Here is a 14,295-nt window from a genome sequence, read left to right as displayed (position 1 = left end):
GGATAAGGTTCGTGTTAGCAATTTAAACATTGTCAGCTTTGTGGAGAGAAATTCCATTTTCAGGGCCAAATATCTCACTGATAACCTCCCAGGCTAAGTGAAAACAATTAAAAGGCATCCTGGAGACTTCCATTCTCTAAAGACAAATTCTTAACTGACTGAATTATAATTTCTCCCTGCCCCCAGGTTTTTAAGGTTAATTTTTAATAGGTTGGCTCAAATGACAAAGTATAAAAAAGTCTACAGTGACAAGACTTCCCTCCAATTCTTGTCCGATATCTGCCTAGTTCCTATTCCTTCAGTAGGTAGACCTTTTGCTTTTCTTTTTATGCAACCTTCCATAGTTTCTTGTTGCATGGTTGTATCATTTTTACATAGGGAAGCTAGCATATATATATATATATATATCCAACTCCATTGTCTTAAAGACTACTTTTTCCTTTTATGGTCAGATGATTATTCTTTGTGTTAATAGACAAATATAACTTATAACTAACATTTATACCTCTGCCAGAGTTGCCCTCCACGATTGAAATCTTGAATATATAAAACTGAGTGAAAATATTTCTAGGATCATGTTGTGCAGCTTTGATAACCGCCTCTTTAGCCTGAAAAAAAAGAAAAGGAATATTAGTGTACTTTCATAAAGCATATAAGAAAGACCTTACCATATTTTACTAATGCTATCAATATAGTCACAATGGCTTAGGGACACTGATAATGAAAAGACATGAACATAAGAAAAATCTTTAAAGAACTGTTCTATCACAATGCAATAGAAATCAAGAATTCTGCTTCTGAAAACAGGGCACATCATATATGTCAAACCAACAAAACACATTTTATATGTCAAACCTACTTAAAACAAGAAAAAACGTTGGATAACATTTTTTTTTAATTCCAAAAGCAACTGACTAGTAAAGCAATTACCAAGAAATATCTAAGGAAAAGTGAGGTCCCAAAGAAGTAAATGGAGATTTAAAGCCATTTAAAAATTTGTTTATTCATCTATTCGCCATGCTGTGCAGCATGTGGGATCTTAGTTCGCCAACCAGGGATCAAACCCGCACCCCTGCATTGGAAAAATGGAGTCTTAACCAATAGACCATGAGAGAAGTCCAGCCACTTTCTTTTTCTGGTGGGCATTTGTAAACCTAGGCAAATGTTGACTTTCATTTAGCAAAACTAGCTCAGGAAAATAGACATCAAAACTCAAGGGACCATACTCTTAGGCTAAGGGTAAATCAGAAGTAAACTCAATTTTATCCACATTCTCAGGAGACTGCAAAAAAAGTTACCTTGGTTCTGAGAAGAATGAAACAAAACAGGGTAGGGAGAACCAATCCCTAAGGTATCATATGAACAGACTCTCTCATGTATCTACAGCCCCAAATCATATTATATGGGAGGCCAAAAGATATCAAGCTATGAATTTATCTTTCATTGATATCAAACAGGGAGCTGACTGTGGCACAGACCATGAATTCCTTATTGGCAAATTCAGGTGTAAATTGAAGAAAGTAGGGAAAACCACTAGACCATTCAGGTATGACCTAAATCAAATCCCTTATCATTATACAGCCATATGAATCTAATGAATGTGGAAAGGCCTTCTGTGAGAAGTCTCTAATAGTTGTACATCACAGAATCCATACTAGGGAGAAACCTTCCGAATCTGCTGAGTACGGGATAACTTTCTCCCAGAAATCACAGATGATCACATACCAGAGAACACACACAGGGGAGTAACACTCCAAATACAGTGACTATGGGAAGGTCTTCTGCCAGCAGATATACCTCACTGGACATCAGAATCCATTTAAGATAGAAACCTTATATACTGATTATATATTTTGCAGCCAAAGATGGAGAAGCTCTATACAGTCAGCAAAAACAAGACTGGGAGCTGACTGTGGCTCAGATCATGAACTCCTTATTCGCAAATTCAGACTTAAATTGAAGAAAGTAGGGAAAACCACTAGACCATTCAGGTATGACCTAAATCAAATCCCTAAAAATTTTACAGCAGAAGCGAGAAATAGATTCAACGGACTAGATCTGATAGACAGAGTGCCTGATAAACTATGGATGGAGGTTCATGACATTGTACAAGAGACAAGGAGCAAACCATCCCCAAGAAAAAGAAATGCAAAAAAGCAAAATGGCTGTCTGAGGAGGCCTTACAAATAGCTGTGAAAAGAAGTGAAGTGAAAAGCAAAGGAGAAAAGGAAAGATATACCCATTTGAAGGCAGAGTTCCAAAGAATAGCAAGGAGAGATAAGAAAGCCTTCCTCAGGGATCAATGCAAAGAAACAGAGGAAAACAATAGAATGGGAAAGCCTAGAGATCTCTTCAAGAAAATTAGAGATACCAAGGGAACATTTCATGCAAAGATGGGCTCAATAAAGGACAGAAATGGTAGGAACCTAACAGAAGCAGAAGATATTAAGAAGAGGTGGCAAGAATACACAGAAGAACTGTACAAAAAAGATCTTCACAACCCAGATAATCATGATGTTGTGATCACCCACCTAGAGCCAGACACTCATCTAGGCCCACCTAGATGCAAAATCAAGTGGGCCTTAGGAAGCATCACTGTGAACAAAGCTAGTGGAGGTGATGGAATTCCAGTTAAGCTACTTCAAATTCTAAAAGGTGATGCTGTAAAGTGCCGCACTCAATATGCCAGCAAATTTGGAAAACTCAGCAGTGGCCACAGGACTGGAAAAGGTCCGTTTTCATTCCGATCCCAAAGAAAGGCAATGCCAAAGAATGCTCAAACTACTGCACAATTGCGCTCATCTCACACGTTAGTAAAGTAATGCTCAAAATTCTCCAAGCTAGGCTTCAACAGTATGTGAACCGTGAACTTCCAGATGTTCAAGCTGGTTTTAGAAAAGGCAGAAGAACCATTGATCAAATTGCCAACATCCACTGGATCATCAAAAAAGCAAGAGAATTACAGAAAAACATCTACTTCTGCTTTGTTGACTATGCGAAAGCCTTTGACTGTGTGGACCAAAACAAACTCTGGAAAATTCTTAAGAGATGGGAATACCAGACCACATTACCTGCTTCCTGAGAAATCTGTATGCAGGTCAGGAAGCAACAGTTAGAACTGGACATGGAACAACAGACTGGCTCTAAATAGGGAAAGGAGTACATCAAGGCTAGATATTGTCACCCTGCTTGTTTAACTTATGCAGAGTACATCATGAGAAATGCTGGGCTGGAGGAAGCACAAGCTGGAAGCAAGATTGCTGGGAGAAATATCAACGACCTCAGATATGCAGATGACACCACCCTTATGGCAGAAACCAAAGAAGAACTAAAGAGCCTCTTGATGAAAGTGAAAGAGGAGAGTGAAAAAGTTGGCTTAAAACTCAGCATTCAGAAAACTAAGATCATGGCATCTGGTCCCATCAGTTCATGGGAAATAGATGGGGAAACAGTGGAAACAGTGACAGACTTTATTTTGGGGGGCTCCAAAATCACTGCAGATGGTGACTGCAGCCATGAAAGTAAAAGACGCTTGCTCCTTGGAAAAAGTTATGACCAACCAAGATAGAATATTAAAAAGCAGAGACATTGCTTTACCAACAAATGTCTGTCTAGTCAAAGCTATGGTTTTTCCAGTAGTCGTGTATGGATGTGAGAGTTGGACCTTAAAGAAAGCTGAGCACCAAAGAATTAATGCTTTTGAACTGTGGTGTTGGAGAACACTCTTGAGAGTCCCTTGGACTGCAAGGAGATCCAACCAGTCCATCCTAAAGGAGATCAGTCCTGGGTGTTCATTGGAAGGACTGATGTTGAAGCTGAAACTCCAATACTTAGACCTGATGCGAAAAGCTGACTCATTTGAAAAGACGCTGATGCTGGGAAAGATTGAGGGCAGGAGAAGAAGGGGACAACAGAGGATAAGATAGTTGGATGGCATCACTGACTCAATGGACATGGGTTTGGGTGGACTCTGGGAGTTGGTGATGGACAGGGAGGCCTGGTGTGCTGCGGCTCATGGGGTCACAAGGAGTCAGACACAACTGAGTGACGGAACTGAACCCCAAATGTTTCACATGTGCTGTTGCTAAGTCACATTTCATTTATTCTGTTCTTACACAGTTAGTTTTAAGGATCCAAGTACAGGATGTATTGTTGTTCCCTGTTTGTCTTCATCTTGTTAGAATGGGCTCATCATTTCACCTACTGAGATGCCTTCAGATCAGACTCTGTCATCTAATGCATTAGTTACTCTTTTCAGCTTTAGGTCATATGTACATTCAATCAATAATCACAAAAGATCTTCATTTACATATTATTAATTTAAATCCATATGGTATGTATCACAATTTGATATTCAATTGCATACTTTTTACTTTCTAATTATTTCATGTGTATAAATCTCATTTTCATTCTCAATACAATAACATTTTAAGTTTATCTATAGAAAGGATCATGTCTTCAATTTATCCTATAGTTGCTGTTGTTCACTCACTCAATCATGTCTGACTATTTGTGACCCAATGGACTGCAGCATGCCAGGCTTCCCTCTACTTCACCATTTCTCAGAACTTGCTCAAAACTCATGTCTATTGCATCGGTGATGCCATTCAACCATCTCATCCTCTGTTGTCCCCTTCTCATCTTGTCCTCAATCTTTCCCAGCATCAGGGTCTTTTCCAATAAGTCGGCTCTTTGCATCAGGTGGCCAAACGATTGGAGCTTCAGCTTCAGCATCAGTCCTTCCAATGAATACTCAGGGCTGATTTCCTTTAGGATTGACCAGTTTGTTCTTGCTATCCAAGGGACTCTCAAGAGTCTTCTCCAGTACTACAATTCAAAAGCGTAAGTTCTTTGGCATTCAGCCTTCTCTATGGTCCAACTCTTTGTCTGTATATGACTATTGGAAAAACCACAGCTTTGACTATACGGACCTTTATCAGCCAAGTGATGTCTCTGCTTTTTAATATGCTGTCTAAGTTTGTCATAGCTTTTCTTCCAAGGAGCAAGCATCTTTTATTTTCATGACTGCATTCACCATCTGCAGTGATTCTGTAGCCCAAGAAAATAAATTCTGTCACTGTTTCCCCAACTATTTGCCATGAGGTGATGGGACCGAATGCTGTGACCCTAGTTTTTTGAACACTGAGTTTTCAGACTGCTTTTTCACTCTCCTCTACCTCATCAAGAGGCTCTTAAGTTCCTCTTTACTTTCTGCCATTAGGGTGGTGTAATCAGCATATCTGAGATTATTACATTTCTCCCAGCAATCTTGATTCCAGCTTGAGCTTCATCCAGTCTAGCATTTCACATGATGTACTCTGAATGTAAGTTAAATAAACAGGGTGACAATACACAGCCTTGACAAACTCCAATCCCAATTTTGAATGAGTATGTTGTTCCATGTCCAGTTCTAACAGTTGCTTCTTGATCTGCATATGGGTTTCTCCAGAGGGAGGTAAGGTAGTCTGGTATTCTCATCTCTTTAAGAATTTTCCAGTTTGTTGTGATCCACACAGTCAAAGGCTTTAGTGTAGTCAATGAAGAAGTCCATGTTTCTCTGGAATTCCCTTGCTTTGTCCATGATCCAACGGATATTGGCAATTTGATCTCTGATTCCTCTGCCTTTTCTAAATCCAGTTTGTACCTCTGGAAGATCTCCATTCCCATACTGTTGAAACCTAGCTTGAAGGATGTTATTGCTAGCATGTGAAATGAGTGCAACTGTGCAGTACTTGAACATTCTTTGTATGAGGCGATATAGATTGTGTGTGTGTGTGTGTGTGTGTGTGTGTGCTCAGTCAGTCACTCAGTAGTGTCTGACTCTTCGTGACCCTATGTACTGTAGCCCACCAGGTTCCTTGTTCATGGGATTATCCAGGCATGAATACTTGAGTGGGTTGCCATTGCCTACTCCAAGGGATCTTCTGAATTCTGGGACTGAACTTGGGTCTCTTGCATCTCCTTCATTGGCAGGTAAATTCTTTACCACTGTGCCACCTGGGAAGCCCACCAGGCATAGATTAAATATTTGTTGACTTAAAACCAAAATTATAGTGTTTTTACATTATGGCTGTACCAAGAATGAGTAAATATTAATCTTTACCTCAGGGTTACTTAAGTGCTAACTTTCTTTTACATTCATACAGAAACGTTTGTGGGGAAAGCTATACCTGCCAAAGAGTCAAAAATTGCTTCAAAATCACTGATAAGTTATTATTGTACAAACAGAGGCCACAGTGCCATCTAGTGAATGTTACTCGTTTACTTCTGTTGATCACAAGCTCATTTTCACTCCTATAATGGAAAGGCATGATTTTTGGTATTTCATATAGCAAACAGAACCAATATAAAACCAGCACATGAGACATGGTTGGTTGCACTTTAGGTCTTATAAATTTTCTATAAATAGTTTCATCTTGGGGCTGTTGTAAGTCTTATGACCATACAGTGCTTTGAGATTATGCTTTAGTTTTATCAATCTATAGTGATACAATGTCATTCATGTATCTAAACTGCAGATACAAGATGAGGATCGAATTTTTGTACTGAGTTAAAGAGTACTGAATTGTATATGACTATTAACTTATAAACTATCACAAAAAGAATCCATTATCCTTCTCTTAACAAATATTAAAGTTTTATTATGATTTGCAGTAAATTCCATTATATCAAGTTGTAATAAATTACTCCTATACTTGTAACCCAAGGTCATTTCTCCCATATAAAGTCTGTCTGTTCAAATCTATGACTTTCACAAGCCAAACACTTTAACATCTTTGAAAATAATAAGATTAGGGTATTGGGCTTAAGGGGCTACAAATTTCCCAAAGACAGACTTGATGTCTATGAAACTACAGAGTTTAATATTGCCTCACAAAATGTACTGGAGATACTGAATAGATAATGGTGATTAAAAATTTACATTTCTACAAGTTAGAAAATAAACTAAAGAAACTACCTAAATTTAGCATTCTTATCTCAGAGTGATGTCACCAAATGCATGAATTGATGAATCTGTAACATAACCTACTAAGAGTTCAGAAAATAGACTCTCCAACCTCTTTAACCCATTCAAATTGATTTATGATCTATGATTCAATGTTTCATGTTAAAAGAAAGGAACTGAGCTAGAGAAAGGAATAATGGGATGATTTTTAAAATAACATAACCTCATTCACTTCTGATAATCAAAGACATTCATATATTTGGTTACTTTTAATTTCCAATTATCCACAGTAAGAGGACAGAAATAGCATGAACAATTAGAATTCCTATATCAGGGAAACTGGCAAGGATTTATGGAGTCTCTATGACTTTTTAAAAAAAAATATACTGAGTGTTTACTATGCAATAGGCTCTATGCTAGATATCAGACAAAATAAAGACATGGCCTTATCTTAGAGGAGGTATCAATTTAATAGAGAGCTAAGATAGGTATAGGGCTTCCCTGTGCTTCAGGGTAAAGAATCTGTCTATAATGCAGGAGACATGGGTTTGATCCCTGGGTCAGGAATATTTCCTGGAGGAGGAGATGGCAACCCACTCCAGTATTCTTGCCTGGGAAATTCCATGGACAGAGGAGTCTGACAGGCTACAGTCCATGGAGTTGCAAACAGTCAGACATGACTGAGCACAAACACAAAGACAGCTATACAAATAACTAGAGTAGAAGGTATAACATAAGTGAAAGTGAAGTTGCTCAGTCGTGTCCGACTCTTTGTGACCCCATGGACTGTAGCCCACCAGGTAGGTTCCTCCGTCCATGGGATTCTCCAGGCAAGAATACTGGAGTGGGTTGCCATTTCCTTCTCCAGGGGAATCTTCCCAGCCCAGGGATCAAACCCAGGTCTCCTGCATTGCAGGCAGACGCTTTAACCTCTGAGCCACCAGGGAAGCCTTAGTACCTAGGTAAAAATAGATGTGTAACAAAATCTTAGAGGAAGACCAAGACTCAGAAATTTCCTTAGGAAGCTAAGACTGTCATTGTAATCCAGGCTTTGAAAAAGTTATTTCAAAAGGTAGGGATATACAGAAGAGGTAATTTGCAATACAGAAGCATGGGAAAAGTTACAGAGGCAGAAAAACATGTAGTGTGGTTAGGAAGCAGCAAGTACTTCAGTTGGGGACAAACACAGTACATGTGTACAGGAAATAAAATAGGATTATTTTATTTAAAGATTAGAGAGGCCCTTAAGTCTAAGGAATTTGGTCTTTATTTATAGTGAGCCAGTGAAAATTTTCAGTGAGATATAATAATCATTTATAAGATTATTCCAATTGTCTTAGAGGTAATGAAGGCTTGGACTAGGATAGTGAGGGAAAGATGGAAGAGGAGACAGTTGGCAAAAATAACGCAGAGGTAAAAGTGACCAGATGTGGAACATGACTAAATATAGAGGGAGAAGAAAGAATCCATGAACCTGAGATTTCAGTCTTAGATAGATGTATATATCCAAGGACGGCAGGAAAGGTGGAAGTGGGCTGTGAGAAAGGTCAGGGTTAGTGACACAGATTTGGGAATGGAGAGCTGAAGCTAAGAAAGCAGATAAGGGATTACTGAGGGGATAGTGTACAACTGAAATAAAAGAATAAATTCAACAAATGTTTACTGAAAACTTATCAAACACCAAGAAAATAAATTTTAAAATGTTTACTGAAAACTTATGTACCCAGCATGTTCATGCGGTGTTAAGGATAAAATGGACAATGAGGTAAACATAGTACCTGCCCTCATCCAACATCTGGGAAAAGAGACTGCTGGTAACATAAATAGAAAAGGAAGAGTCAGAGCACAGGATTAAGAGAGTATGTCACACAGAGAAAACAAACTTATGGTTACCAAAGAGGAAAGAGGGTAGAGGAAGGATAGAATAGGAATCTGGGATTAGCAAACACAAACTACTATACATAAAACAAATAAAAAACCAAGGCCCTACCATATAGTACAGGGAACTATATTCAGTATCTTATAATAAACAATGGAAAAGAATATGAAAATACGTATGTATATATATACATATATCTGAATCACTTTGCTGTAAACCAGAAACTAACAACACTGTAAATCAATTATACTTCAGTGAAAAAAAGTATGTTATAGAAGCCAAAGAGAAAGTTTCTAGAAGGGAAAAAGTAGTTGACAGTATTATATTCTTTTGTGCTAGAAAGACCAGAAAACAAGAAGGACTGAGAAAAAATCATTAGACTTTATCATTAAAAGGTCATTAGTGGGACTTTCCTGGCAGTCCAGTGGTTAAGACTGTGCTTCCAATGCAGGGGATGCAGGTTTGATCCCTGATCAGGGAACCAAGATCCCACATGCCACATGGTATGGTAAAAAAGTTTTTTAAAAGGTCACTAGTGATATTCAGAAGAGCAATTTATAAATCATGGACACAAAAATCATGAAGAGGGGAGTAGATGATGAGGCCAAAAACTTTAAGAGTCATTCTTGTCTTTCCCTCTACTATCCTGGTGGCTCAGATGATAAAGCGTCTGCCTTCAATGTGGGAGACCTGGGTTCGATCCCTGGGTTGGGAAGATCCCCTGGAGAAGGAAATGGTAACCCACTCCAGTACTCTTGCCTGGAAAATCCCATGGACAGAGAAGTGTCGTAGGCTACAGTCCATGGGGCTGCAAAGAGTCGGACACGACTGAGCGACTTCACTTTCACTTTCTACTATCCTGTATGTGGTGTGTCAGAGAATTCTCTCACCTTCACTTTCATATTGTATCTAGAATCTGACCACTTCTCCCCATCCACACTTCCTCCATACTGGTTCATGCCACCATAATCTCTTGCCTAGATTATTTCAGTAGCGTCCTACCTTTTCCTCCTGCTTCTACTCTTACACTCAGCTCAGTCTGTTCAACACAGTGAATGAGTGATTTTATGAAAATGCGAGTCAGATCTTGTCACTCCTCTGCCTCAAACTCCCTCACTGGTTCTCCATCTCAAGAGTTAATGACATAAATCTTTACAATAAAATCCAACGTCTTTCTTACAGATCTGTTTCCCTGCTACTTCCTTGATCATATCTCCTACTTTCCCTAATATTCCCTTAGCTCCAGACACAATAGTCTCTCTGCTATTCGTCAAACACCATCCACATGTTCCTACTCCCACACCCCCCACAGCCTTTGCACTTGCTACTCCCTCTGTCTGAAATGCTCTTGTTTAAGATATTCATAGCTAGATCCCTCATTTCCTCAGGTTTCTACTGAAAAACTACCTTTTCACTGAGTCCTTCTGTAAAATTACAGCCCTTCATTCCTCCTCTAAAACATTTAATACTATCCTTTCCTACTTAGTTTTTTCTAGCACTTATCACTGTCTAATATAACAGGGATCAGCAATCTATTGCCTTTGGGCTACATCCAGTTTACCATCTATCAAGCTAAGTTCTACTTTTTTGAAAGGTTGAAAAAATCGAAAGAATATTTTATGACACAAAAAGTTCTATGAAATTCAAATTTTAATGTTCTTAAATATAAAGTTTTGTTAGCACAAAGTCGTGTCAGTTTGTTTACATTTGGTCTACAGCTGTTTTCATGGTACAAGTGCAAAGTTGAGTACTTGCAAGAAAGACTATGGCCTAGAAAACCTGAAATATTTACCATCTGGTTCTGTACAAAAAATTTGCTGACCTTTTTAATATACCATAACATTTATCTTTTTGTTGTCTGTCTCTCCAGTAGAATATAAACTCTGTAGGGGTAGACACTTTTGTCTACTTTGGTCATTACTACATCCCCAATGCCTAGAATAGTATTTAACATGTAGTAGACAATTAATAAATATTTTTTGAATGAATACTAAAAAACTATAGGCAGTAATTTTAGGTTATAAAGTTTGGTAATAAAAAGAAGGACAAACTGTAATTTGGGGAGGATGACAGGTTGAAGGAAAGCTTTCGGATAGAGAAGGCCTAAAAATAATTGTAGTGACAGGGAAAGAAACAGTAGAGAAAAAAAGATTTAAAAACTAGCATTGATATTTGTAGAGAAGGTCCCATGGGAAAGTTACTTCTTTCTCTGAGATAAGCGAGAAGAAAGAATGGATAAAGAGGACAGGAGCTGATGTCAATGGCTACAAACCCAGAAAATTATTATTATTTTTTTGGCTAAAACAAAGGATAAAGCATGGGGCTTAGGAATAAAAAACATTTCACAATTACCAAGGATTGGTGGAGAGTAAGACAGAAAGTCAACGAGAGTCAGTTTTAGTCAGTGCTTATGTGAAAACTGTGGGTTTTCCTAGTGGCTCAGATGGTAAAGAATCAGTCTGCAAAGCAAACCCGGGTTCGATCCCTTGGTTGGGAAGATCCCACGGAGAAGGGAATGGTTACCCATTCTAGTATTCTTGCCTGGATAATTCCAGGGACAGAGGAGCCTGGTGGGCTACAGTTTATTAGGTTGCAAAGAATCAGACACGACTGAGCGACTAACACTTGGGCTTCCCAGGTGGCAGTACTGGTAAAGAACCCGCCTGCCAATGCAGGAGACATAAGAGATGTGAGTTTGATTCCTGGGTTGGGAAGATCCCCTGGAGGAGGGCACGTCAACCTACTCCAGTATTCTTGCCTGGAAAATCCCACGGACAGAGGAGCTTGGTGGGCTACAGTCAATACAGTTGCAAAGAGTAGAACACAACTGAAGCAACTTAGCATGTAAAAACTAAGAAATTTTATCAGATTCAGTAAACATGGTTTTGTAAAATTTCTGAACAGTGCTCAAATAGATCAAGGGAAGGAGTGAAAAAATCACAAAATAAAATTAACCAGGCTAGGTGGGAATAGCAAAATAGTAAAATATGATGAACTGTGTGATTTTTTTCACCTTTCTATCTGTCTTAGTGCACAGTAGACTATTCTTACATACGGATGGTATCAAATTGGTATCTGGTAAGTTTAAGACAAGAAAAATAAAATGGAGAAAATACTAATAGTAATCAAGTAGGCAATCCAGCCTTAAATGATATAATCACAAAGTGAGTATACAGATTAGAACACACCTGGTTTCCTGCTGTCTTATTCTTCCCTCCCTCACTACTAATACCATTTGAACTCCCAATTATAGGCTCAGTCCCACACTAGGCTCTAGAAGCAAAGCTAACACAAAGGAAATTTAAGAAGCATTGCTTCAAGTCTTAGAAAACTCTATTCTCTAATCACTTTGTATTCTCTTTTAGGTAACTGCAGTCTGGCTCCCCATGCTTGAGCTCCTCTTTAGAGCCAGTCACTTTAGGTTTAGAGCTCAACCCAAACATAAACCCAGTCACTTTAGGTTTGGAGCTGGACCTTGCTTTTTTTAGTCTATCTACACATACGCCCAGTGATGTAAAGATTTTAGTCCTGCATCTGAGTCCAAATCTCAATGATTGAAGACCTGTTCCCTGATTGATGAGCTTATGTGATACTAACTACCTATGCACCTGACTTACGGGATCTTTCCAACTTAAACTTTCCCCACTGCCATAATCTTCTGATTTGCTCATTAGGATACCGTGATGCCAACTGCTTTACTGAGCCAAAGGCAACTTGTTCATCTTTGTAACTTCAGAGACTATTACAGTATCTCATACTATATTCTTTCCATCTTGATGAGCTGATGAGATATCTCTTCTTGGCCTGCAGATGCATCCATCTCCCAGCTCTAGGTCTCAGTACTTCTCAGTCTTCCAGATTAACACAAATCATAGAAGTCACAAAAGCTTTGTGATTCTCTTCTTTATACATCTTTAAGTAAGCAGTGGGAAATTAACTTTCTGAAATAGTTAATGGTATTCTGAGCAGAAATGTAATTAATTAGGTAACAAAATCTATGTGACATCTTTCAAGGTCTTTAAATAAATAGTAGTCACCTGTCTTTCTGAAACAATTAAATGTTAGCCTGTGTAGAAATACGATGCGGTAAATAAACTTTCAACTTCTCTTTCAGGACTGTGAATTTATAACAAACTAAATGGTAAATACTCTTGTGAAAGAAAATCTGAAGTATTCATTCAGACAAATAATCCTTCAAAGTAAACAAATCTTCAAAGAAAATGTCTAGAATTACATCCTTAAAACACATATTTTCCCCTAAATTTGTCATTGAAACTTAAAAAGCAACCAAAAGCTTCATAGTGGGCCCATACTTGTCCATCCCATTTCTTTGTCCTACAACAAGGCAATATACTCCCTTCCCATCATGTGCATACTATTATGATAAGCAAAGGAAGAAATGTCCCAATTGCTTTGGGAAGTACGAATGGCTCTATCTTCAAACGAGTTTTATCTATTTTACCTTCTAGAATTTTGTCCTGATAACTCAATTGCTAAACTTTTTAAAGAGTGGTAGAAAGGCAAGAGCTAACCCATAAAGTAAAAGAATGATATTTCATCCAAGTATTTGTTCTAACTGAATGCCTGACCAAAAAAAGTGTTTACCTTAAAATTTATTCTGCTTCAAAGGACAATACTGCAGATGGTTAGTAGCAGATAACTCTGTTCATGAATTCCAATGATACACTACCTTTCAGAACAAAGTGTTAAAAATAAATAGTAGGCAATGGAATTAAGAGTCTATAAATTCTTTCTCCTATTGGGAAGTTCTACTTATCAATGTTCATAGTGTGAGAGTCAGGAAACTATCAATTTGACTTTGTCCTGTATGAAAGAACTCTTAGATATCCTAACCTAATAAATAGTCAAGATATCACATTGTAATTGTCTCTCTGCCACCGCCTATAACATATGCTATCTTTGAAAAAGAGATAAAATCAAAAGACCTTATCAAATCGTCCCAAATGCAGGTAACAAGAAGCCATGTTCCTCTGTAGCTTGCCCAAGTCCAGATCAGATTGATCAGCTGCATAAAATCTCAGAGAATAACAGTACCAGTTCAGGGCATTATCAAAATTGTGTACCTAAAGTTTAAAAAGAAATAACAAAATTACAGAGATATCTCTACATGTGACCCTAATTGGTCCAAGTCATCTATAGAAACAAAAAATGGTAATGCTGAAATTTTTAGTCAACCAAAACACATCTTTAGTTGGACGCTAAGTGCATTTTATTACCAGCCTTGATGAATATAAGTCATAGTGGCAATCAATATTCTCTTTTCTTCCTTCACATCAACAAAATTAAAACGCAACATATGAAATTAGAGACAATACCTGCAAACTATATATTCAATCAGAATATGACCCATCAGGAAGTATCCGACTCTTTGCGACCCTGTGGACTATAGACTACCAAGCTCCTCTGTCCATGGGATTTTCCAGGCAAGAATACTGGAGTGGGTTGCCAT

The 14,295-nt window shown here is 38.1% G+C and overlaps 1 protein-coding gene across 1 annotated transcript in view; it reads right to left on the bottom strand.

Moving 5' to 3' along the window:
- TEX11 (testis expressed 11) overlaps window positions 1-14,295 on the bottom strand; it is a 220,582-nt gene that overhangs the window by 90,780 nt on the left and 115,507 nt on the right. The window contains exons 15-16 of the mRNA XM_068963198.1: window positions 13,772-13,909; window positions 506-608 (exon numbers count right to left, since the gene is read on the bottom strand). Coding sequence (XP_068819299.1) covers window positions 506-608; window positions 13,772-13,909 — 241 coding nt within the window. The remainder of the gene's footprint in view (window positions 1-505; window positions 609-13,771; window positions 13,910-14,295) is intronic.

The sequence above is a fragment of the Capricornis sumatraensis genome, chromosome X (genome assembly GCF_032405125.1).
Source record: "Capricornis sumatraensis isolate serow.1 chromosome X, serow.2, whole genome shotgun sequence".
Lineage (NCBI taxonomy): Eukaryota > Metazoa > Chordata > Mammalia > Artiodactyla > Bovidae > Capricornis > Capricornis sumatraensis.
This window is presented reverse-complemented; position numbering and strand designations above follow the sequence as displayed.